The 27,302-nt window shown below is 41.7% G+C and overlaps 1 protein-coding gene across 4 annotated transcripts in view; it reads left to right on the top strand.

Annotated features, from left to right (window-relative positions):
- Nucleotides 1–27,302, top strand: part of rtel1 (regulator of telomere elongation helicase 1) — a 109,735-nt gene that overhangs the window by 47,282 nt on the left and 35,151 nt on the right. For all 4 annotated transcript variants that reach the window (XM_048608503.1, XM_048608502.1, XM_048608501.1 and 1 more), the window contains 7 exons: nucleotides 5,954–6,039; nucleotides 7,260–7,337; nucleotides 7,499–7,576; nucleotides 9,051–9,197; nucleotides 13,271–13,386; nucleotides 14,699–14,822; nucleotides 25,857–26,010. In XM_048608503.1, coding sequence (XP_048464460.1) covers nucleotides 5,954–6,039; nucleotides 7,260–7,337; nucleotides 7,499–7,576; nucleotides 9,051–9,197; nucleotides 13,271–13,386; nucleotides 14,699–14,822; nucleotides 25,857–26,010 — 783 coding nt within the window. The remainder of the gene's footprint in view (nucleotides 1–5,953; nucleotides 6,040–7,259; nucleotides 7,338–7,498; nucleotides 7,577–9,050; nucleotides 9,198–13,270; nucleotides 13,387–14,698; nucleotides 14,823–25,856; nucleotides 26,011–27,302) is intronic.

Below are 27,302 nucleotides of genomic sequence, written 5' to 3'. Positions count from 1 at the left end.
ACGAAAGATTAAACCTCTGAATTCCTTCTATGTACATATTTCCCGCATTTCAAAATCATCCAACTCTGGCTGCAGGTTTTCATCAGGTCCAACTCTTAAGAGGAGCTGGCATGAATAGTAGGATATCGTCTTGTTGATTACTTTATATTCAGTTTGTATTACTAACTAATGCCTTATAATATTTTTAGGAATTGGTACTTATTCATCAGATCCCATATCTGATCCTATTTTAGGACTTGCTCCTTGAACAAAGAACAAACAAAGAAAATTACAGCACAGGAACAGGCCCTTCGGCCCTCTAAGCCTGCACCGATCCAGATCCTCTATCTGAATGTGCTGCCTATTTTCCAAGGATCTGTATCCCTCTGCTCCCTGTCCATTCATGTATTTGTCTAGATACATATTAAATGACGCTATCGTGCCAGCCTGTACCACCTCCGCTGGCAACGCATTCCAGGCACCTACCACCCTCTGCATAAAGAACTTTCCACGCATATCTCCCTTAAACTTTTCCCCTCTCACCTTGAAATCGTGACCCCTAGTAATTAAGTCCCCCACTCTGGGAAAAAGCTTCTTGCTATCCACCCTGTCTATACCTCTCATGATTTTGTAGACCTCAATCAGGTTCCCCCTCAACCTCTGTCTTTCTAATGTAAATAATCCTAATCTACTCAACCTCTCTTCATAGCTAGTGCCCTCCATACCAGGCAACATCCCGGTGAACCTCTTCTGCACCCTCTCCAAAGCATCCACATCCTTTTGGTAATGTGGCGACCAGAACTGTACGCAGTATTCCAAATGTGGTCGAACTAAAGTCCTATACAACTGCAACATGACCTGCCAACTCTTGTACTCAGTACCCCGTCCGATGAATGAAAGCATGCCGTATGCCTTTTTGACCACTCTATCGACCTGCATTGCCACCTTCAGCGTACAATGGACCTGAACACCCAGATCTCTCTGTGCATCAATTTTCCCCAGGGCTTTTCCATTTACCGTATAGTTCGCTAGTTATTGTCTAGACCGATTATTGATGTGTCTTTTTCTGCTTTCTTGTATCTTTCCTACGAACTGTACCTACCCCGATTCTCCTTGCTTTCTTGTTTCTTTCCCACGAACTGTACCTACCCCGATTCTCCTTGCTTTCTTGTTTCTTTCCCACGAACTGTACCTACCCCGATTCTCTTTGCCCCTCAAGAATGTAGGTTAATAGGAGCAGGAATAGGCTGTTTGAACTCTCAAGGCTCCTCTGCTATTAGGTTAGATCATGGCGAATCTGATTCCACTCTCTCATCCACCTCCCCTTAATTTTAGACTTCCTTGTCATTAAAAATGAATGATAAATGACTTTCTATCATAAAACCAAAAGAACCGTGGATGTTGTAAATCAGAAACAAAAACAGAAATTGCTGGAAAAGCTCAACAGGTCTGGCAGCATCTGTGAAGAGAAATCAGAGTTAACATTTCAGGTTGATCACCCCTTCCTCAGAACTCCTCTCTGCCTCCACAGCTATCTAGGGTAGAGAATTCCAAAGGTTAACAATCTTCTAAGAAATGAAATTCCTCCTCGTCTCTGTCTTAACTGGAATTCCGATTCTCGGTTCGCCACCGTGTGGAAAGGCATTGAGCCTGTCAAGCTCACTCAGAAACTTAGGTGTTTCAATACGATCTTCTCTAAATATTCCAACCTCCAATGAGTATAAGCTCAATTTTGTGATCTTTTCCCCACAAGACAACCCCTTCACCTCAAGAATCAATTTAGTGAACCTTCTCTGAACTGCCTCCAATGCAAGTAAATACCCTTTCTTAAATAAGGAGGCCAAATCTCTGCTATGTTGCTCGTAGATGTAGTCTCACCAATGGCCTGTAAACCTAAACAAGACTTCCCTACTTCTTTGCTCTGTTCTCCTTGCAATAAAGGACAATATTCCGTGACTTGCTTTATCTACAGTCTAACTTTTTGTGATTTTTATATGAGAAAATCCCAATCCCTTTGGACTACAGCAGTTTACCGTCTGTCTGGTTTTCTATTATTCCTACCACAGCAGACATCCTCACATTTGCGATGTTATACGCAATTCTTTTGCCCTCTCATTTAACTAACCTATTTTCTTTTCGGAAATTTTCTGTATCCTTCTTGCGATTTGCTTACCTACCCACTTTGGTATTGTCAGTGCTTTTGGCTGGAAAACATTCTAATTGTTTTATTGAGTCATCTGAATAGATTGTTTATGGTTGAGGTCCTAGCGCTAATCCTGTGTGCGCCCCTCCTGCCCCTAAATAGTTATAGTTTGCCAAACTGAAAATGACCTATTTATCTGGCTATTTCCTGTTCATTTTCAACCCTCCAGCAAAGCTAATATATTGCCTTCAACACCATGAACTCATACCGTGTGCAGTTCCCTATTATATGATATTCTGTTAAATATCTTTGAAAATCCAAATATACTACACTACTTGTCACTCCCTTATCCACCCTGCTTGTTACATCCTCAAACAATGCCAGTACATTTGTCAAATGCTATAACATGTCATAACATTCAAAGCTATGGGCCAAGTGCTGGAAATTTGGACTAATATGTTTTATTGTAGTTTTGGCAGTACAGACACAATGGGCCCAAGGTCCTCTTCTGCACTGTATGATGCTATTTCCCTCATACGATCAGGCTGAGCCAATACAATTTTATGATTTTCTAAATGTCCTGTTATTACTTCCTCGATGATAGATTTCAGTGAATTCCCAATGACTAAATGGACTGTAGCTCGATGCTGTCTCTCACATTTTTCCTGAACCGTTGACAGTTTTTAATTCTTCTGGGCCTTTCCAAAATTTAGGGAGTTTTGGAAGATTGCAATGGATGCATTCACTATCTCAGCAGCCCCATTTTTACAATCCCAGCTTAGAAGCTATCAAGGCCAGAGGGCTGTCAGTCTTAAGTCCCTTTAGATTTTCTATATTTTATCTCCATTTCTCCCCTTGTTTTTCTACTCTTGTTGGAATGCTTTTAATGTTTTTTCCTCCATAATCATGATCGGTGGTCCCTTGCAGATGAGGATGACTCTCTTCCACTCTCAGGGTAGGTGGCTGAACAGACTAATGTGGCCCCCACAGGCTCTGTTACACTTGAGGCAGATGGTGATCACAGGGATGGGGTGGGTGGAGGATTGTTGCAACAGCGTGCTCCTTTCGCTGTTTTCGCCACCTTCCATTTTCTCCCTGACGACAAGTCTCGAGCTGCTCGATGCCTTCTTGGATGCTCCTCCTCCACTTTGGATGGTCTTGGGCCAGTGATTCCCAAGTGTCTGTGGGAATGCTGCACTTCATCACTGAGGGCTTGAGGGTACCACTGAAGCGTTTCCTCTGTCCACCTGGGGTTCGCCTGCTGTTTCGGAGCTGGGAGTAGAGCACCTGCTTGGGGAGTCTCGTGTCAGTCGTGTGGACAACATGCCCAGCCCATCGTAGCAGATCAATGGTGGTCAGTGCCTCAATGCTGGGGATGTTGGCCTGGTTGAGGGTGCTGATGTTGGTGTGGCTTTCTTCCCAGCAGATTCACAGGGATCTTACACAGGCAGCATTGACGGTACTGCTTCAGTGCCATGAGGTATCTGCTGTAGACACTCCATGTCTCAAAGCCATATGGGAGGGCAGGAACCATCACAGGTCAATAAACCATGATTTTGGTGTTGGATCTGATTCTTCTCAAACACCCTTTTCCTCAGGTGGCCAAAGGCTGTGCTAGCACACTGAAGCCGATACTGGATCCCTTCATCAATAGCTGCTTCGGCCAACAGGACACTCCTGATGTATTGGAAGCGGTCAACATTCTCTAAGGCCTCTTCATGGACCTCTACGATCAGGGATTTGGTCCACCATGCCGGGCCAGGTTGCGGATTTTGCGGATGTTCAGGATGAGACCAGTGTTCTCATGTGCCTCTGTAAAGGTGCTGATGATTGTCTGGAGTACTTCCTCAAAAGTTGCACACACACAAGCATCATCTGCGTACTGCAGCTTGATGACACTGGTCGGGGTGGCTTTGGTTTTGGCTGAAGATGGTAGAGGTTGAATAATTTCCTGCAGGTTCTGTAAGTTAGATCCACTCCAGTGGCGAGCTTGTCGGTGGTGAGGTGAAGCATTGCTGTGAGGTCAATTGAAAACGGTGTTGTGGCGATGATAATAATGTCTTGTATGCAAAACAAACTGTTTGAAGTTTCTCTCATTCTTTTGTTTCTTAATATTAATTCGTCACTGTCATCCTCAAAGGAACCATTATTTGCTTTAGAAACTCTTTATGTACTTTGTGAATGATTCATTTCCAGCAGTTTGTGAGAATGTAATATTCAGAGTACAATTCCAAAAGGTAACAATGCTCAATTCTGCCATGTGATGAATGGAGCTTATTGCAAGAGTTTTTTATAGGTCACATAAGTCAGTTTAGGCTTCATTTCAGGGCTCAGAATTAGAGAAAGACATGAGAAGACTCGATGTTAGGAGTGTGGAATCTTAATTATTCTGCAGGGAAGGTGTCCAGATCAATTGGATGACTCCTTACTATTAGAGTGAACTTGGAAAGAAGTTCTAGGAATTGGCAAGTTGCTAAGAGTCAGGGACATGACTCCGAAGTCATTCCCTGCAAAAGTGGGATAGTCACAGGCTCTGTGTTGGGGGAGGCTGTGAGGAGCTCAGAAGAAACCTGCGAGCATCAATATCTCGGCACAGTCGAGAGAGTGGCGAGGCGAAAAGCTTACTAGCAACTTCTGTTTGATGTAACTGAACAATATTGTTGCTCAGGGGTGGCCCAGAGACAGATATCCCTTGATGAAGTGAGTCAGCTGGGGGCACACAGCTATTTTGTGCCTGTGAATCAGTGCTGGATGCAAAAGGAAGCATACCAGACAGAAGCAGTCATCGAGGTAGTCAATGATGGAATAGTCCTTGAGGTGGAATCAAAAGCTCAGATAACCATAAGTTAATGATTGCAATGCTTTGTGAAGTTTAAGACCCACCATATCAGTAATGTCTGAGGTAATTGCAGATACAGCCCTTGTTATATGATTTGCCAGTGCACTGATTGCAGCATGGTTCAAATGAAACGTATCTCTACATAACAGCTCCCTCTTTCCCACGTTCTGGTGACAGAAACTAATTTCTCTCTCAACAGTCTTTCCAGCATCTATTCAAATCTCTGATCTTATTTATCTTAACCTATTTGCTTGTTACTCAGGTGGTAGCCCAGGGATCATTACATTTTTGGACCTGTTTTTTAATTTGGATCATAGCTGCATATACCACCACAATCCCCACCTCTTGGTCCTAAAACTGTGCCATCAGTACCCTCATGGACCATGACTGGATCCTTCCTCTCCAGCCCTGAGGAGATGTCCTTAAGCTTGACACCACCGGACAATATAGCTTTGAGGACTGTTTCTGTCAGCTGCACAAAGCAGCTGTTTTTTCTAACTATATTGGTCCTTACTGTTAGTACATTCCTTTTTACTCCCCCACCTTGAATGTACTCCAAACCAATGTGCTCTACAACATAATCAAATATCAATTCTGTAAAGCTTCCAATGCTCTAAAGAAACAAAGCATTTAGTGAAGTGTGGTTCCAATATTTTTTTAAAGAATCACGTTCAGTAATACATTTTAAGTGGTCCTTCCAACTTGTTTTGGCAAAGTTTGGAATGTTTGATAAAAACCGAAAGAACTACGGATGCTGTAAATCAGGAACAAAAACACCAGTTGTTCCTGACCGACGCTTTCCCAGCTACCATCAGTTCTGAGGAAGTGCCATCGAACCTGAAATGTTAACGCTTGATTTTTTTTCTTCACAGATGTTGCCAGACCTGCTGAGATTTTCCAGCTACTTCTGTTTTTGTTTGGAATGTTTGAATTGACTTTTCACATCCCATGATTTATTCCATTGCATGTTTGTTTGCTGTCTCCACTTTTAGTTAATCTGTCCAGAGTCGTGCCAAATGGGTTGTTGGTGTTCTTCCCATCATATCCCGTCATGGATAAAAGCCTTGAGTTCTGGAAAGTAAGTGACCGCAGAATTCTTTTGAATTCAGCCATGGAATGTGCACGAAGCCGCCTCTTCACCCTTATAAACTGAGAGGCACCATCAGGTCAATTTAATGAACAATTAAGGGTCAACCAAATCGCTGTAGTTCCATATCGAAAGAGACACTAGTATAATGAGATTGCTACTGGACTAATAATCCAGAGCTATCATTCTGGCGACATGGGTTTGAGTTCAGTTCAAATCGTGGAGTGATTGATGAATAAGAAGCTAGTCTCAATAGTGTTGATGATGAGACTATCAGATTGTGGTAAAAACCCATCTAGTTCCCTGCTGTCTTTCCGTGGAGGAAATCTGCCATCTCTACCTTGGTCTGGCCTGCATCTGACTGCAGACCCGCTCAAGGTGGTTGACTGTCTTCTGCCCAGCAAGCTGCTTGGTCATTGCCAAAGTCATAAAGGGATAACATCAGATGAGCCACGTAAAGTTAAGCTAGGTATCCGAAAACGCCAAATGCACGTCAAACCCTATCGAGTGTGCAAACCCCACTTCTGAACATCTGGAGATTGTGCTGTAATTTTGAAAGCCGTCTCACGGACCGGTGTAGTCATGCTCTCAGAATCTTGCCAATTGTCAACACAGACTGATCAGAGGTGGCGGCACAGTCGTATACAGACGTAAGGGACTTGACCTAGAGTCTACAATATTGATGAAGCTTCATCGCCAGGTCAGATATGGGCAAAGAAATTGCCTACCAATTACCACCTACTGCCCTTCCCAATATTTCAGTCCTTCACCTCTTGGGAGGAAGCACTGAGGGTGGCAAGGACACATCGTATACTTTGGGCGTGGAACTTCAATGTATTGAACAAATAAAGCGGGGGGCGGGGAGGGGGGCAAGAAGTTAATAGATTAAGTATAAATTTTAACAGTTTACTTGTGTGTAGTTTATTTTTAACAATGAATGTAAATATTTCCATTGACCTACTTTCACACCTGGAGAGCATATGACATCTACATATATTCATTTCTTACATCAGCAAAATTATAAGTCCCTTCAAATTTGTTGGATGAAATTCTGAACAAGTTTAAAAATAGTGATACCCAAATTTTCCTCTCGCGTGTGTGTTATGTAACTTCTGTAAATGTTTTTGTACAACTTTAGAATATGTTGTCATCAAGAGTCAAATGACAGAATTGCTTCACTCTTTTCCGTTTCAAACTGTTTTTCCTAACAGGAGCAAGGCATTTCCAATAGAATAGAAGAGATCAAACCCATCTTTGTGGAAGTGAAAGGCAAAGGATCATTTACAGAGGTTTGCTGTTTCTTGTTTTTGTTTCCTTTTCATTGGTTTGTAAATCTCCACGCGATTCCATTCACTCCATAAAGAAATAAATGACTGCACACATCTTGACTGTTTTTGGCGTTTGGTCTGAGTTTGTACATTTTAACTTACTCATGGCAAATCAATTTCAGGTTATGGATGCATATTATGATAAAGTGAGTGATCCAAAGTCGAATGGAGCTTGTTTCTGTGCAGTGTGCAGAGGAAAGGTGAGAAATTAGACCTTACTGAACAATTCCTCAACAAAGAGCCTCGTTTTAATTATCCAAGTAATATTTAGGTTGTACACAGTTACTGAATGGAATCCAAAATGTTGACTACCTGTGAATGTTGGCTGTGCTATCTGAAAGTAGCACTGGGGGCAGAAAGCAATAGGATGAATAGAGAAAGCCAGAACTGCAGATGTAGGAGTCAGAGACAACACAGTGTAGAGCTGAAGGAACACAACAGGCCAGGCAGCATCAGAGAAGCAGGAAATTGATGTTTCAGGTTGGGACCCTTCTTCAGAATTGGGAGCTGGTAAATAAATAGAGAGGAAAGTTGGGTCTGGGGAAGGTAGGAGGTGATAGTGAATGCAGGTAGGCAGTGGTGGGGATTGGTTGGTGGGAAGGATGGGGCGGCTAGGTGGGAGAGAAGATGGACAGGTTATGTCAGGTCAAGGAGGCGGGGATGAGAGGGGAGGGTTGGACATGGGATGAGGCCGGGGGTGGGGAGATTTTAAAAGTGCTAAATTCCATGTTTAGGCCATCGGACTGTAGGCTCCCGAGGTGAAATACAAGGTGGTGCTTCTCCAGTTTGCGGGAGGTGACATTGTGGTATTGGAGGAGGCCCAGGATGGACATGTCACCCAGGGAGTGGGAGAGGGAGTTAAAATGGTTGGCAACCAGAAAGTGTTGTTGTTTGTCACCTATAAAGCGGTCTCCGAGTCTGTGCTTGGTCTCACCGATGTAGAAGAGGCCACATCTGATTGGTCCCTACGAAAGGCAGATAGGGATGAGGGGGAGTATCTCTTTGGTTGTGGGGTTGGGTTGTGTTTGGCGGAGAATGATATGCTGACGGCTGAGATTGGTGGGATGATATGTGAGGACAATAGGATTCCAAATGAAAAAGTTAAATTAAACAAACTAGTTAACTAGAGGCAAGTTTTTGAATAAAGGCAAAATACTGCAGATTCTGTAAATCCGAAACAAACACAGAGAATGCAGGAGAAATTCAACGCATCTGGCAGCATTTATGTGGAGAGAAACAATGTTTTGAGTCTGGCATGATTCTTGTCTCCACAGACACAACTGACCTGCTGAGTTTCTCCAACATTGAGTTTGTTAGGAGTAAGTTTTGTTTGTTGGGGGAGGGAAGCATTACAAAAGGAAGTATTTGATAAAGTTGTTGGACTTGTAAAAATAATTCAGCAGTAGAATTGAAGCAATTGAGATCTTGGCATCAGTTACCTGCCTTGTACTGCCACAGAAGGTAGTTTGAAGTGCATCAAATTTGAGAAATAATCAAAGATGTGGGAGGTAATATTGTTCTGTGTTTTCATGAGATTAATAACTGTAGACAATGCTTTCATGTAAAACTTTAATAGTACAATGTGATCATGGGTTACCTTGCATTCATTTCATCTGGTTTGAACCCAGGCCAGAGTGATAGAATGAACCAGAAGCTGTATTTGTTGTTCTTCAGGCTAGCGAAGGCTTGGATTTTGCAGACATGAATGGGCGAGGTGTGATTGTTACTGGATTGCCTTTTCCACCTCGGATGGACCCTAAAGTAGTGCTAAAGATGCAATTCCTTGATGAAATGAGACTGAAGTGTGTTGGAACTGCTCAGGTATTGCATACGTAAAAGTATAAAATTGTTTAATAGATTTATCCTTTTACTAGTTATCTGGTTAAAGATTTATTTTGTGCTTATGGTGTTTTCTTGATTACCCGATTTACTGGTTATCACTAGTTTGTACCTTAAATCCAAATGAAGTTGTAAACCTTCTCTCTTTGAACATGTCTGACATGACAGGTGCATTAGGATTAGATGAACACCATTCTAGAAACAACTTCAACTGTTTCAACGATGCACAAGCATTTTTACTTAATTTTTTTCATGTTGAATAGTGTAGGATGTCCTCAAGGATGTTATTAATGTTAGTTCAGACACGCTTCACTAAGTGATTCCACAACCAATGGGTTAAGTCTAAGCTCTGTAGACCTACCACATACGGTTGTGAATGTGTTGAATAATTAAACAACTTATTGAGACAGAGGCTCTACAAATATCTCGATGTTAGAGGAGACCAACATGTCAGTGCAAAAAGTAAGGCTGAAGCATTTGCAACTATGTTCGAACAGATATGCCAAGCTGGTTCACCTCTGCCTCCTTTGGAGGTCCCTGGCATCTCAGATACTAGTCTTCAACCAATTTGATTCACTCTACATGATATCAAGAAATGGCTAGAGGTACTGGATGCTGTAAAATGTATAGCCCGACAGCACGCTGGCAACAGAATCGCAAAATTGTTATGATTCCAAAAGGAGGCTAATCAGCCCCTTTTTCCCCCCCCATATCCCTCCATGCCATTTTTACCCAAATAGTCATCCAATGCCCTCTTGAATGCTTCAATTGAGGTTCCCACCATCACATTTCCAGGCAGTGCTTTCCATACCTCGCCCTTCTTTTGCGTATCACTTTAAATCTGTGCACTCTGATTCTCCTTTTCCTCTTTTACGATGGAGAACAGCTTCCCCTTTTCTATTCTATCCAGCCTGCTCATGATTTTGAAAGCCTCCATCAAATTTCCTCTCAGCCTTCTTCTCTCCAAGGAGAACATTCCCAACTTTTTGAATCTATCCTCTAGTACGGAAGACGTGCTTGAGAATTTGCTGCTCCCCAAAGTGAGCTGTTCCAGTACAGCGCCAACACTGCCATCTTCCCAACAATGTGAGCAATTGACCATCTATGTCCTATACACAAAAAAAAACTGGATCCATTTAACCTGGCCAGTTAACATCCCAACCATCTACTTTGATCATTGGTGAAATGGTGGAAAGAGTCATCAATAGTGCTCTCGAGCATCAATTGCTTTGTAACAACCTGCTCACTGATTTTCAGCATGGGTTCTGCCAAGGTAGCTTGTTACAGCCTTGGTCCACTTGATGTGAGAGTATGCAGTCTAGTCTGTGACTTTCCCACAAGAGGAAATTATCTCTCAGTATCTACCCACTCAAGCCACCAAGAATCTTGTGTTTCAACAAGATCACCTCACATTCTTCTCAAGTCAGTGAATACAGTTACAACCTACTCTCATAAGAAGATCCATCTATACCTGGGATCAACCCTCAATTCATCTCACTATCCATAAGGTAAGACCATAAGGTCTAGGTGTAGCAGTAGATCGTTCAGCCCATCAAGTCTGCTCTGCCATTCAAATATGGCTGATACGTTTCTCAATCTCATTCTCCTGCCTTCTTCCTGTAATCTTTGATCCCCATACTAATCAAGAACCTATTTGTCTCTGTCTTAAATACTCTCAATGACTTGGCCTCCACAGCTTTCTGCTGCAATGCATTCTGCAGATTCACCACCCTCTGGCTAAAGAAATGTCTCCTCATCTCAGTTCTAAAGGGTTGCCCCTTTACTCTGAGGCTCTGCCCCTGGTTCCTAATCTCTCTAGTGGAAACTCAGCAGGACATCTCTGCTGTTGTATTCTAGCCCCCTTGAAATGAATGCCAACATTGCATTTTCCTTCCTAACCTGCATGTAAACATTAACAGAATTCAGAACTAGGACTTGTAAATCCCCTTGTGCTTCAGATTTCTGAAGCCTCTCCCCATTTAGAAAATAGACTATGCCTCTACTTTTCCTATCAAAGTGTATAACCTCACACTTTCCCACATTATATTCCATCTGCCACTTCTTCGCCCCACTCTCCTAGCCTGTCGAAGTCCTTCTGCATCCTCCACGCCTCCTCAACACCACCTGCCCCTCCACCTATCTTAGTATCATCTGCAAACTTAGTGATAACAGCTTCATTTCCTTCATCCAAATTGTTAATGTATAACGTGGATTGTTGTGGTCCCAACACTGACCCCTGTAGAACTCCATTAATCACCAGTTGCCAGCTTGAAAAAGGCTCCTTTATCCTCACTCTGTGCCTTCTGCCAGTCAGCCAATCCTCTGTTCATGCCAGTGTCTCGTCCCCAACACTATGGGCTCTTATTTAGCAGCTTCCTGTGTGGCATTTTGTTGAAGACCTTCTGGAAATCCAAATCGATCATGTCTCCTTTGTCTAACTTGCTCATTACCTCCTCAAAAGAATTCTAACAGGCATGACTTCCCCTTGATGAAGCAGTGGAGACTCAGCCCTGTTTTACCATGCAGATCCACAATCTCATGCTTATTAATGGACTGTAAAATCTTAACAATAACCAAGGTCAGGCTAACTTGCCTATGATTTCCTGTCTTCTGTTTGCTTCACTTAAGTAGGACTATTATGTTAGCCATTTTCCAGTTGTCTGGGACCCTCCCTAACTTCAGTGACTCTTGAAGCTTCACCAGCAATGCCTCCACCAACTCATCAGCTATCTCCTTCAGAACTCTGATGAAGACACCCTAATGTGGCTAAGAAACTCTAGCAAAGGTGCAGTACTACAGATGCTAGAATTTTGAAGTAAAGTCAGGATATGGGGAAGCGATGGCCTAGTGGTATTATTGCTGGACTGTTAATCCAGAGACCCGGATCATGATCCAAAAGCCCAGGTTCGAATCCTGCCATGACAGATGGTGGAACTTGAATACAATTTTAAAGAAATCTGGAATTTATGAATCTAATGATGACCAAGAATTCATTGTCAATTTTTGGAACAAAGCCAACTGGGTCTCCAGACCCACAGCAATGTGGTTTAGTCTTAACTGCCCTCTGGGCAAATATGGATGGGCACTAAATGCTGGCCTAGCCAGTGACTCCATCTCATTAATGAATAAAAAAAAAACTAGAGATAACTAATCGTAGCAACACCTAAGAAGAAAGAAAAAGGATTAACTTTTCAGATTGGCGTTTCATCAAAACATTCTGATGAAAAGTTAGAGAAGTTACTAAGCAATAGAAAGGGAGGGGTGGAATAACAAAAGGGAAGGTCTGTTTTGGGAGAGTGGGCAGAGTAGATTAAATGTCAAAAGTCTCTGTGGTGCAACGATCAAGGGAGTGGTAATGTCGTAAAGAAAACAAGAGATGTACCTGGAAGACGTGTGAATGGCAGAATCGTGAACAGCAGCTATTGCAAGTGAACAAAAAACATTAAAGTCAAGACTAGCAAAGAAAAAGGGAACAAAATGCAGGCCATGGTTGAAATGATTGAACTCCATGCTGAGTTCATCAGGCTATAAACTCTCTAATTAAAAGATGAGATGCTGTTCCTAGTCTGTGTTTGGTGCCTCAAATGTAGAGCAGACCACAGTGAGCAGCGAATACAGAATATTGTATTGAAAGAAGTACAAGGAATCAGCAGATATGAGTGTTTGAGGACCTTGGAATGTAAGAAGAGGGAGGATATAAAAGACCAGATATTGCATTTTCTTTGACCCATATAGAAACGAGAGAGAGGGTTTTGGTTGGTTGAGTAAGCAACGGTGTAAGAGAGGGATGATGCTTTCAGAATTCTGAAAGGGAAGGTAGGGGAAGATGCGTTTGGTGATGGCATCATGGTAGAAATAATTCTATTTCTTGTCAGCAGTTATTTTGGAGATTACATGGTAAATCTAAACAAAGCTGGTCACGTCTTTGTGGAACAATTTGTCATTCATACCTACAAAACAAGGTTTATGTGATTGAAGATGTCATGATGTTGACATGTGAACACTTACAGCGTGATTTAAAGGATAAAGCTGGATAACATTGATTTTTTTCAAAGCATTTATCTGGACAAGAATGGTATAGACAGCAAGCATCACGTGCTGTCAATCAAGCCATCGGCAGGGTTATTCGTCACCGCAATGATTATGGAGCCATCTTCCTGTGTGATCATAGGTGTGTAAGTAGATTAGATTTTGTTCAAACATCTTCCAATAAGCAACATTGATTTTTTTTTAAAGCTGTGGAATTGACTAATAGCATAGCTCTTTTCTTGCTACCATATATTTCAATGCTTAGTAATCTTAATTGACAGAGACTGCATGTGTAATGTATTCTGTTCAAGCATTTGAATGGTAAAATTTGTCCATTTATTCTTGTCACAAGTGTGATTTTGCTGTGTGGATACAAATCTGCCTTTTGCCATTTGAACAGGTGCAGTAGTTAAACATTGATATTACTGATGGAGATTCAGTTTTTCTTTGCTGTCATTCACCAAAGTTAACTGCTGTTTGTCGGAAAACATCTTCATCTCTCTACGCCTTTCTATTAGTGGTTCCAGAGCTGTCTTCCCCTCTCAAAACAATGTAGAAATGGTGAAAAATACTCAGTAGATCAAACAGCTCCCCATTGCAACACCTATCCCTCCACAGCCCCCTCTCCCCTTCTTCCCCACCAAACCACCCCCACCCCCCCCACCCCTCATGATGTATTTTGAATGATGATAATGGCATCGATGAAGACTCATTGGCAAACGGGAAGCAAATGGTAGAGCTAAATGGGTCTCTTGTGTATTGGCAACCTCTGATAGAGCGTGACAAGGACCAGTTCTGGGGTCTCAACTGCTTACGATCTATATAAATGACTTGGTTGTTAAATGTGGGGGGGGTTGTGATCCGGGGAGGTAGGAGTAAGTGTCGGAGAGATGGTATTTGGCCTCTGCTAGCTGAAGGTCAGTACAGTCCTACTCATGTTAGTGGATTTGTCAATGTTATGGTTGGGTCTGAGAGAATGGTGGGCTACCCATTCAGAAGGATTTGGGTTGGAGTGAGTTTACCTCCTGATTTGTCTTTTTTCATGTTCTTATTTAGTGATTTTGCTACAGTGAGTTCATTCCTGAAGTTGTTTGCATTCTCGCTATGTGCCTACTCTTGGACAATACGATTTCAATGACTGGCTAATCTTTCCTTGCCTGCCAAAAGCAAAGCTAGCTCAGCAAAAATGACAGTGATTAAAATGGATTGATGAAACTGCGTATGCTGATCCTTTTAAAATGTAGGAAGAATGATACATTTTGCACACATATTTCAACAGTTGCAATTTTTGTTTTTAACATTTTAAAACAAAGCCAGGAAATAACTTGAGAGTTAGCTTTACAGATTGACTCAAAAGAGCAGCCACATTTGGCATCAACTAGATGTTAATTTCAAACTTAAGTTCAAAATGATTTTCCTAATCAACCTCACTTGTATTCTGACCTTATTTTCAGATTTACTGGAACGGAGGTAATGTCACAGTTGCCATCATGGGTGCGGCCATATATCAAAATCTATGACAACTTTGGACACACAATTCGAGATGTATCTCAGTTTTTTCGTATTGCTCAAAAAATTGTAAGTACCCAGTGTTTAATTTGAAACTATACAATGCTATCTATAAGATAAATGTTTTGTACTCAGAAGAAAAGTAAGATGGTGACTGTTAGCTTATGTTCTTGAAATCCTATGGCCTCCTGGATTAGTTAAGTGTATTCCGAAATTTTGTTCATGATGTACAAAACTGTACATAGGGTAGTCGATCTTTAACACTTACATGTTGCTACAGTATGTTTTACAGTCATCATGTTTATTCACTGTGTGCTCATCCTTCTGAAGATGCATGGACAGGGTTGACAGTCAAAATCTCTTTCCCAGAGTTGAAATGTCTAAGATTAGGGGGCATGCAGTGAGGGGGGGGGGGGAGGGGGGGGGGGGGGGGGGGGGGGGGGTGGGTGTGGTGGGTGGGAGTTCAAAGAAGATGTGAGGGGCAAGGTTTTACACAGAGTAAGAGGAGTCTGGCATGTGCTGCCAGGGGTTTGTTTTATTCACAAGAATCATTTTTTTTTGTTTATTTGCCACTTGGGCTGATAGGCATGAGTAACATTAACACCAAACAATAACTGCCTTCGGTAAGAATACAGGTCCTGGGAACTAGATTCTATTATACTAACATAATAGAATCCAACAGCATCAACAGCCTGGGGCCAAGCATTAACCAGAAACTTAACTGAGCCAGCATGTAAACAAGAGCAGGTCACAGCCTGGAATTCTGTAACAGAAAATTCACTCTCTGACCTACCAAAGCCTGCCCATCATCTGCAAGGTGCACGTTAGTGTGATGGAATACTCTATACTTCCCTGGGTGACTCGAGTTCCAACAATATTCAAGAAGCTCAACATTGTCCAAGATAAAAGAACCCACTGGGTTGGCACCCAGTTTACAACTTTTAAGATGTTTGTTTCCTCACTGCCTATGCTCAATGTCAGCATTATACACCAGATTGCATTGTAGCAATTTGCTAAGGCTTCTTTGTCAGGACCTTACAAACCTAAGACTCTGTTACCCTAAGCCACAGGGGCAGTAGGCAGGTCGAAACATTGTCACCTGCATGTACCCCTCCTGATGCATACCATCCTGACATATGTAGAACAGTACAGCACAAGAACGGGCCCTTCAGCCCATGATGTTGTACTGAACAGGACACCAAATTAAGCTAATCCCTCTTGCCTGCCCTTAGTCCGTATCCGTCCATTTCTTGCATATTGACATGTTTATCTAAAAGCCTCTATCATATCTGCCTCCACCAACACCCTTGGCAGCACATGCCAGACTCCTCCTACTCTGTGTAAAACCTTGCCCCTCACGTCTTCTTTGAACTACCCGCTCCCCCGCCCCACCCCCCTCACCTTCAGTGCATGCCCCCTAATCTTAGACATTTCAACTGTGGGAAAAAGATTTTGACTGTCAACTCTGTCCATGCGTCTCATAATTTTATAGACTTCTATCAAGTCTCCCCTCAGCCTCCGCCGCTTCAGAGAAAACAATCCTAGTTTTTCTAGCATCTCTTTAAAGCTTACACCCTCTAATCCAGGCAGCATCCTGGTAAATCCAGCATCTGCATCCTTCTTGTAATGTGGCAAACAGAATTGAATGCAATACTCTAGGTGTGGCCTAACCAAAGTCTTATAAAGCTGCAACATCCTGAGTCTTGTGCTCAATGCCCTGACCAATAAAGGCAAGCATGCCATATGCCTTCTTTACTCTTTATCTACTTGTGTGGGTATGTTCAGGGAGTTACTGACTTGAACCCCAAGACACTTCTATACATCACTGCTGTTCAAGGTCCTGCCATTAACTGTTCACTGTTCATTAACATTTGATCTCACAAAGTGCAGCACCTCACACTTGCCTGGATTAAACTCCATTTGCTATTTCTCTGCCCATATCTGCAACTGATCTATATCCTGCTGTATCCTTTGACAACCTTCTACATTATCCACAACTCCACTGATCTTGTGTCATCTGCAAACATACCAACCAACCCATTTATGTTTTCATCCAAATCATCTATATATATCGCAAACAGCTGAGGTCCCCGTATGGATCCCTGTGGAACACCACTAGTCACAGAACCTCCTGCAGAAAAACACCCTTCCACCACTGCACTCTGCCTTCTATGGGCAAACCAATTCTGAATCCAAGCAACCAAGTCACTGTGGATCCTCTGTATCTCTGGATGAGCCTACCATGAGGGACCTTGTTGAAAGCCTTATTAAAATCCATGTAAACATCCACTGCTCTATCCTCATCGATCACCTTCATCACTGTCTCAAAGAATTGAGTCAAGTTAGTAAGACATGACCTGCCCTGCACAAAGCCGTGCTGACTGTCCCTAATTGGGCCATGCCTTTCCAAATGTGAATGAATCCTATCCCTAAGAATTCTCTCCAAAAGCTTCCCAACCACCAATGAGAGACTCACTGGTTTATAGTTTCCTGGATTATCCCTATTTCCCTTCTTGAACAGAGGAACAACATTAACTACTCGCCAGTCCTCTGGGAACTCTCCAGTGGCTAACGACGATACAAACATTTTGTTCAAGACCCCAGCAATCCCCTCTTTTGCCTCTCTCAAAACCTAGAGTAGATACCTTCAGGCCCTGGGACTTATCCACCTTAATGCTTTTCAAGAGACCCAACACCATTTCTTACTTGATTTCAAAATGCCCTCGTGTTTTGGCATGTTCCACACTAATCTCACTGTCCTTCATCTCCTTTTCCTTGGTGAATACCGATGTACAGTACTCATTTAAGGTCTTGTCCACGTCCTGGGCCTCCAAGCACAAGTTCTTTCCTTTGTCCTTCAGTGGTCCTGCCCTCTGCCTAGTTACCTTCTTGTTTTTTTTAATGTATGTATCAAATGCCTTGGGATTCTCTTTAACCCTACTTGTCAAGGTCATTTCACTTCCCCCACTTGCTCTAATTCCCTGCTTGATTCTTTCCTGCTTTTTATATGTTTCTCATGGGCCCCGTCCAATTTTAGCTTCCTAAACCTTACATTTGCTTCTTTTTCCCTTTTGACTAAATTCACAACCTCTCTCGTTATTCAAAGGTTCCTTACCTTGCCAGCCTTGTATTTCCTCCTAACTGGAACATGCCAGTCCTGAACTCTGATCAGCAGGTCTTTAAACAACTCCATGTCAAATGTAGACTTACTCGATAGCAGCTCCTCCCCATTAACACTCCCTAGTCCCTGCATTATACTGACATAATTTTCTCCCCCCCACCAATTTCACACCTTCCCACAAGGTCCAACTTATCCTTATTCATAACTTTCATAAAACTTAAGAGTTATGATCACTGTTTCCAAATTGCTCTCCCACTGAAAAGTCAGTCACCTGGCCAATCTCATTAGTCAATACAAGGTCCAGTATGGCCTCTCCTCCAGTTGGACTATACACATACTCTTTTAAGAAAGCCTCTTGGATGCACCAAAAGAAAACTACCCTGTCTAAGCCTCTTGCTCTAAGGAAGTCCCATTTAATATTGGGGAAGTTAAAGTCACCCACTCTGACAACACTGTTGCTATTGTATCTTTCCATAATCTGCCTACATGTTTGTTCCTCAATGTCTCGGTGACTCTTGGTGAGATTATATTATAATCCCAACAGAGTGATTGTACCCTTCTTATTCTTGAGCTCTACCCATATTGCCTCAGTGGAAGAGCCCTCCAGTATGTCCTCTGAGTGCAGCTACAACATTCTCCCTGATTAGTAATGCAACTTCTCCACCTTTTTTTACCTTCCTTTCTATCTCATCTAAAACAATGAAACCCTGGAAAGTTGAGCAGCCAGTCCTGTCCCTCTCTGAACCAAGTCTCTGTAATGGCCACAACATCATAGTCCCATATAGTGATCCAGGCTCTAAGCTCATCTGCCTTACCCATAATACTCCTTGTGTTGAAACAAAACACTTCAGCCCATCAGTCCCATTGTGTTCATTTACCTGTATCTGCCTGTCCTTCCTTTCAGACTTACTGGTCCTAACATCTACCTTCCCCTCAATCCTTCCTGCTGGCTGACCTGCTCTAGTTCCCAGCCCCCTGCCATTTCTAGTTTAAACCTTCCCGAGTGGCACTAGCAAACCTCCCTGCGAAGATATTGTTTCCCCTCCAGTTTAGATGTAACCTGTCCCTCTTGTACAGGTCACTCTTGCCCCAGAAGAGGTCCCAATGATGCGAGAACCTGAAACTCTGCTCCCTGCATCAGCTCCTTAGCCACACATTCATCTGGCCTATCTTTCTATTCCTTGCCTCATTAGCACGTGGCCCTGATTGTAATTCTGAAATTATGACCCTTGTGGTCCTGCTTTTCAGCCTCTTTCCTAACTGCCTGTACTCACTCCACAGGACCTAATCCTCTTTCTATCTGTCATTGGTACCAATGTATACAACAGCCTCTGGCTGCTCACCCTCCCCCTTAAGAATTTCATGCAATCGCTCAGAGACGTCCTTGACATTGGCACCAGGGAGGCATAACACCATTCTCGAGTCTCGAATGCAGCTGCAGAAACGCCTGTCTGTGCCCCATCTATATTATTGTTCCTTCGTCACCGCCGGGTCAAAAATCTGAAACTGCCTTCCTCATAGCATTTAGATGTACGTACACTAGTTGATCTGCAACTAGGTTAAAGAATGTAGCTTGCCGCAACCACCTCAAAAATGCCATGAATTATTTTTCTTTAACTTGCCAAAGGCGTTTTTAGTTGTGACGCCTCATCTAACACACAAGCTGAAAACCGATCAAGTCTTGGCTAGCTGTGGTACATTATTTGAATAAACTTTAATGTGCTGCCAGTCAAGCAGAACAGTTTAGAAAAAGTCTACGCGAACAAAATTAACTTCAAAATGTTACATCATTGGTATTGATCATATGAAAATGATTCTATCCAAGAACGTACTTTAAAAGTTTCCAGTGGGAATAAGTTGTTTGTGATATAGTATACTATCGATTGTGCAAGTATTGGCTCTGGTAAAATGCCAAGATTCTATAAATAGAAAGGTGAACAAAGCAGCTAATGAACAAAGGTATCCTAAATGCGTAACTTCTTTCAGAAGGTGACAGGATTTGTCACTTGCTTATTTAAGTCACCAGCATTTTAGTAGAAATTTCATTCTGTTTCTTTGTCATATGCTATAAATAAATGCTGCTTCTAATGTAAAATAATTGGTGGAAAGCCGTCACAGGCAAATGACACATACCTGTTGGTATTAGTTCAGAGATATTGATTGGGACTCCCTTAGCGTTGGGGGTTTGAATGGGGAGCAATTTGTTATGTGCGTCCGGGAGGGTTTTTTGGAACAGTATGTGGCTAGTCCAATGTGGGAAGGGGCCAAACTGGACCTGGTATTGGGAAATGAGCCCGACCAAGTAATCAAAGTTTCAATGGGGGATCATTTTGGGCATAATGATTATAATTCTGCATATTTTTGGATACTAACGGATAAGGACAATAGTGGACCTTAGATGAAGCTGTTAAATTGGAGGAAGGCCAATTATAACCAAATTAGGTAAGAATTGGAGAATGTGGATTGGGAGTGGCTACTTGAGGATAAATCCATATCTAACATGTGGGTGTCTTTTAAAGATCAGTTGATTAGATGACAGGGGAAATTATCAGCATAGCCAAAAAAAAAGGTGTAACTAAGGTTGAGGCAACAAAAAACAAGCAAAGTCCTTGAAGGATACAGAGAAAGTAGGAAGGAGTTCAAACGGAGAGTTAGGAGGGCTAAAAGGGACCACAAAATGTTCTTGGCCAGCAGGATTAAGGAGAATCCCAAGGAATTTTACACATATTTTAAGAGCAAGAGGGTAGCTAGGGAAAAAGTACGCTCACTCAAGGATAAGGGAGGGAGTCATGTGTGGAGCCAGAGAAAATGGGTGAGATCCATTATATCAGTATTCAGCAAAGAGAGGGACATGAGGGATGTTGAGGCTAGGGAAAGGTGTGTGAATACTCTTGGGCAGGTCGACATAATGAAATTATTAGGGTAGACACGTCCCCAGGGCTGGATGAGATCTATCCCAGGATACTGTGGGAGGCAAGGGAGGGAATAGCTGGGGTCTTAACAGATACCTTTGCATCCACTTTGGCCTCAGGCAAGGTTCCAGAGGACTGGAGAATGGCCACTGTTGTTCCATTGTTTAAGAAGGGAAAGAGGTAATCAAGGTAATTACAGGCTGGTGAATCTGATGTCAGTGGTGGGGAAGCTATTGGAAAAGATACTGAGAGACCGGATTTATTCACGTTTGGAAGCGAATGGACTCGTTAGTGACAGGCAGCATGTGTTTGTGCGGGAAAGTCACTTCTTAATGACTTGATTGAGTTGATGATTAATGATTAATGAGGGAAGGGCAGCGGATGTTGTCAACATGGACTCTAGTCAGGCATTTGATAAAGTACCTCATGGCAGGATCTGGGGTGAACTGGTTAGATGGATACAAAACTAGCTTGGTTATAGAAGATAGAGCGTAGCAGTGAAGAGTGCTTTTCAGAATGGAGATTACTTGCTAGTGGTGTTCCGCTGGGATCAGTGCTGGGACCTTTGCTGTTTGTAATATATATAAATGACCTGGATAAAAATACAGGTGGTCTGAGTAGTAAGGTTGCAGATGACGCGAAAATTGGCGAAGTTGCCGTTAGGAGGATTGTGAAAAGATACAACGGGATATAGATAGGGGTATAGATAGATTGCAGATTTCAGCAGGAAGATGGCAGATGGCGTTTAATCCGGACTATGCGATGATGTGGCGTTTTGGAAGGTCAAATTCAGGTGTGAATTATTCAATAAATGGCAGAACCCTTAGGAGCATTGACAAAGAGGGATCTGGGCATGCAGATCCACAGATCCCTGAAAGTGGCAACACCGGTGGATAAGGTGGTCAAGAAGGCATACAGCATGCTTCCTTCCATCGGCTAGGGCATTGAATATAAAAGTTGGTGAGTTATGTGACAGCTGGATAAAACTTCAGTTCGGCACATTTTGTGGGGAACATTTTTCACCCTGATATTTGTGGGTGCCAAGAATGCATTGGAGGTGTTGAAAGGAGGCATGTTAGCAATGTTTAAGGTGTATCTTGATAGACACATGAACAGGAGGCAAACAGAGGGGTAGAAACCGCGTAAGGGCAATGAGTAGTGGGTCTAAATAAGTATTAGGAATCTGTGCAGGCCTGGTGGGCCAAAGGGCCTGTACCTGTACTGTATTGGAAATCAATATGTACCAATCAGCTGCAAGCTTAACATGAAAGAAAATGAGTATTTTAGTCTGCTTAAAAATAATGATCAATGTTATATAAACCATTGGAACAAAAGAAAAACTACCAGGTTGTCCTTAACTAAATGGATTTCTGATTTTAATCGATTATCTTAAAAAAAAAAAAGGACATACACACTTCTCAACATGACTGAAATGACAGACCACCAAAGATAAATAATGATGCATTATCATACATATTTTTAGCATGTTTCATGTTGCATACCTTTAAGATTTTATGACTGTAATATTAATTGACTGACGTGTGCTGACCTAGAATTTCTTGTAGCATTTTCAGAAATTCAAGAATCATATTTGAGATCTTGGTAATGTGTGCTTTTTCTCTTGAAACCTTGTTCTTCCTTTCAACCATTGACACCAAGCAACTTTGAGCTAGAGTGGAGTCCAAAAGATTGCCTATATATTTGTATGGTAATTGTTGACATTATCTTAAACTAGGCAAAATACTTTAATTTGATACTGCCACACTTCTCCCATTCCCTCAAAAGTGGGAGAACTGGTCTTGGGAAAGAAAGTCATGATGAGCTTCAATTGCTAGGAAATGCTCCCAATGACTAATCGTTGGAATGGGAATGTGATTTTGTAAAGTTACACCACCGAATAATACTTAGCCCTTGTTATTGTGTCAAGAACCTTCAGCTTCAGCAATTGAACTTTTGATTCCTTCTTGAAAAATTGTTGTCTCGATTCCACATTGAAGTGACAGTTGCCAATTTTCTGTTATTTGGCTGAATTCTGCTGTTGGTCGGGTTGCTTAGCATGTCATGATTGTTGTTACAGAGGGGAAAAATGGCTGAACCCCTCTGATGATTAAACTAAAACACAAGCCCCAATCTGCTATGATGGGACTAGAGGTTCCCTTCTAATAATTACCCCCAAAACACTCAGAGAAGCTCACCTTTCCCCTTGTAATCTATTAAAAGAAAGAGTGGTTAAAAGAAAGAAAATCGCTGATCTCCTCTTTACAAGTAAGAAGAAAAATATTTATTTATTTAAGCAATGAACAAATTATCAGAATTACTAACAAACCAACAATTCCCCCTTATACTACTAACAACTTCCTAACTGATCTAAATTCTACTGGAATGCTGTTTAAATAAAGACAAGTCCCACTTATATAAACCCAATTAATAAGACAACTATAAATTAAAACTTAATTTCTCCAAACTCACACTGTGTATCTTCTGGAACTCTCTGTGCAAATGCCTTTGTTCTGTCAAGTCTGCTGTTGGAATGGGTTTTCTGCAATTTCATCATTGAGGTCTTTAACGTAAACTGCCATGGTACTTTTGATGGGTCTTTTCGGAGAGTTTACAGAGTTTGTGAGAGCCAGGCTTAAACTTCTTTTTGCTGCAGCCGAACATTTTCTCACTCTTTCAGATGGCAGTCGGCTCTTTGCCAGTTTTCAAAAAAACCCTTTCTTAAATACCACTGATGATGCAACAAATTCTCACAATATGATTAGGTTCAGTCTGTCAATGCCATCAGTTTTTAAATTCAATTGGCTTTGAATTACCTGAGTGTTTGGTTTAAATTAATTGGCCAAATTCAAACTCACCATCAAAACAAGCCTAAGGTATCCATTAACAAAGCCAAGTATTAAATGTTTCCATTTTAGAACTATCTGTACTATTCCCCATCTACTCACAGACCTCTTCTCTGTTTAACTCTAAGCTTAAAAATACTTTACCTCTTAAAGGGACCACACTTTGCTTTTTAATTCACAATTATTCTACCCAGCTTTGTAACATTGTGAAAGCATTGACCTGTGGTGTGCATTTTAGCCAAATTGGATTGACGTCATTACATGTAAGCTAGTTCAGGTAACCTCTACAGATGCCATGTTAAGATAAGATGAACAGAAAGCTGTCCAGATATTCTTAAAATGCTCCAGAAATAAATGACATGTTGGTTGTCATTTTCAGAGCTGTATGTAAATTAGGTGCCATGTTTAACTGTGAACAATTATCATTGAGGTTCAGATTACATTTAGAGTCCAACAGGTGTTCAGGGATATTTCTGAGGGGAGTTATGAGGTGCAAGTGTTCTCCCCTGTATGGTGTAAATTACATAACCTTTCAAGGATTCAAAGCAAAATCTAAAGGTTTCCTTGAATTTACTAACAGTAGATCTGGCTTGAGATCACAACAACTTAAACGTGAATTAAATTATAGATTTTTTGAAAGACTCTGCCTCACATTCTATTTACATCGCATCATCCCAAATGGGATGCAGTTTCATTTGCGATCAGGTGTAAAAAAAGACTGTTAAAATATGAATTTTGTATATTTTCAGACTGAAAAAAACAGACTTCAGATGAATTTCTAGCATCTGATAGTTTTGACCATTTAGTATTTAAAGCAATAAGTGGGGTTTCAAATGCACAAATTAGGATTTTTAATACCCCATATGGAAGCATGCATCTAAGACAGTGCTGCATTAACCTAGATTTTGAGCTCAAGTGTCTGAGATGGAACTTGAACTGTAAATTTTCTAATTCCTATTTCCTAACAATGTAGATTTGGTTATTGTGCCTTTTTTGAATTAAAAAAACAGTAAATATCACTCCATTTAATTAAGAAGGAAAAGGAGGGAAAGACAACAAGGTATGGAAGAGGCAGTTGATCATCAGTTGTTAAAGCATTTATTGCAGTCTATTTATTTGGAATAGAATGGTGAACACTTCTAACACCTCACCTGACCAGCACAAAAGAATGTCAGTCTTTGCTCAGTGGTAGTGCTGTCACCTCTGAATTAGGAAATCTGAGTTCAGTTTCCATCACGGAGACTTGAGCTCAAAATTTGTGCTTAAAATATGCATGCTTTCATGCAAAATATTAAAATAAGGCCCCTTAGTTGCCTTCAATGACATTAAATATTCCATAATGCAATTTCAAAGAAGAGCGAGAAGTTCCAACACTGTCGTGACAAATATTTATCCCTTAAATCAACATCATTAAAACTGATTAACTGGTCGTTATCACTTCATAGAATCATTGATTCGGCCATTCGGCCCATCAAGTCCACATCGACCCTTTGAAGGGCATCCCACCCTATTCCCATAACTTTGCATTTCCCATGGCTAACCTACACATCCCTGCACACTGTGGGCAATTTAGCATGGCCAATCCATCTAACCTGCACATCTTTGGACTGTGTGAGAAAATCAGAGCATCTTATTCTAGTTTCGGATCTGAGGATACATGTTTCCATGAAATGATGTTTTTTGATAACAAACCAAGACCAAAATAAGCAAGCATAAACTGTCATTTTCACTTCATGACAGTGTAACAATAACTGTGCAGCGTATGCCTTGCGACCTACTTGTTCCAAATAATTGATAACGTGAGAGAAGTTTTGTGCTAGCCCAATCCACGTTGCAAATTGGCTGGAGGGGAAGGTAGTCTATCCACTATGTCACCTGTAATCATACACTGCTTGGTCCATAACAAATGCTAACTAAGTAGCTTTTTTGAGGGTCTGGTGGACCAAAGTATGGCATTTCTGCAGAATAGGTGAAACCAATTTGAAATATTCCAAAGTTAAAATTATGAATTATTTTACAATAGATACAATCTTATACAGCTGTTGCTGATATTTTGTACTTAGTGCCGTCACTGCCTCCCGTTATACATTGAGACTCTAATGTTGCCCTGAGAGAGCATCATTTTATAGATTGCTGAAATAAATTTAAAATGGGAAGTGGTGAAAAGTTTGCAAGAACATTAAAATATAGGCTTATTACTATGATAGTATTTCTGTTACATTAATAGATGCCTGCGCCAAAACTGAAGATGGGGTCTTGCAGGGGCCGTTGTTTGGAGATAGACGCTGCTGCCTCATCCTCGCCTGCTGTCTCTGACCTAAATCTGAAGAAAGCAAAAACTTTAGATTCCCATGTTCCAAGCCTCAAAAGAAAGCGTGCTGGTATGGTATTGTTCATATTGCTATTCATTTCATTCAAAATAATAGTGTGGCTTAGGTATAGTATAGGTACGTGCATGTTGGAAGCCTGTTTCTCATTGTTTTAAATTAACCTAAGGCTGTTTAGAAAATAAGCTGCCAAAATAAAATCTCAATCCTTTTGAAAGTCTAGAATGCCTGCAAAAGACTCAGTGGGGGGGCGGATAAAGTCTTTCTTGTTACAAAATTAGACAACCTTTTGTTGTATTGAAACTGAAGAGTTAGGATCCAGTGTCGTATTTGCTTCAAGTGGACTTCCAGGACAGAGAATAACTGAATTTTGATCAAGGGAGAAGATCTTTGTGAGGTGGGATCTGCTTTGCTGTTTGGATACCTTTTGAAATATTTCAGTTTCTTAAAGAGGAGATTTATTTGCTGGGGCTAGGGAAGAGATTATAATTACTCCCTTTACGGTAGGTGAACTTAAACAACTGTATCCAATTCTAGTTTAGTTCAGTGAGGGAGATCTTCATGATCCCCGAGCTCCTGACAGTTAGGATTACCTCTTCAGCTTTATTATCCTGTCCCAATGTCTCCTCACATTACTGCAGGGGGGCAGTGGAGTTGGAGGTGGTACTGGTAATGAGAGATTTTGCAAAGAATTGGTGCTTGTATGTGGTTATGTGCTGCTTTAATGTTTTTCTGTTTCTGTGCTGTGAATAGTGGACTTTACGTGGTGTTGGAGAAATATTTTATCTCCTACCCTGTTGGTTATGAGAGTTTACTGATAAGGGTGTCCACTCTAGTATGATCGCATGTATTTTGAACACCATTGCCAGCTGGAGCAATGCGCGTGTGCGACACGCACGCACGCACACGCACGCACACTCTGCCCCCCATCTGCGCATGAGTGGTAGCCATTTTACTGGGTGCACAAGCACAATAGCAGACCCTGTTGCTGGGCATGGACTCATTGCTCCAAGAGCAGCCTCAACCAGGGTGGCTAGATGACGGGTGAAGATATAGTAATCAAGGAGACCTCACAGAATCATAGAGTTCCTACAGTGTGGAAACAGGCCATTCAGCCCAACAAGTCCACACTGCCCCTCCGAAAAGCATCCCACCCAGACCCATTACCTTGCATTTCCCATGTATAACCCACCTAACCTAAACATCCAAGAACAAAGAAGATTACAGCACAGGGAACAGGCCCTTCGGCACTCCAAGCCTGCACCAACATGCTGCGTGTCACAACTAAAACCCCCTACCCTTTCGGGGACCATATCCCTCTATTTCTATTCTATTCGTGTATTTGT

This window comes from Rhincodon typus, chromosome 19 (assembly GCF_021869965.1).
Source record: "Rhincodon typus isolate 14 chromosome 19, sRhiTyp1.1, whole genome shotgun sequence".
Lineage (NCBI taxonomy): Eukaryota > Metazoa > Chordata > Chondrichthyes > Orectolobiformes > Rhincodontidae > Rhincodon > Rhincodon typus.
Note: the sequence above shows the minus strand (reverse complement) of the source record. Positions and strands in the feature narration are given on the sequence as shown.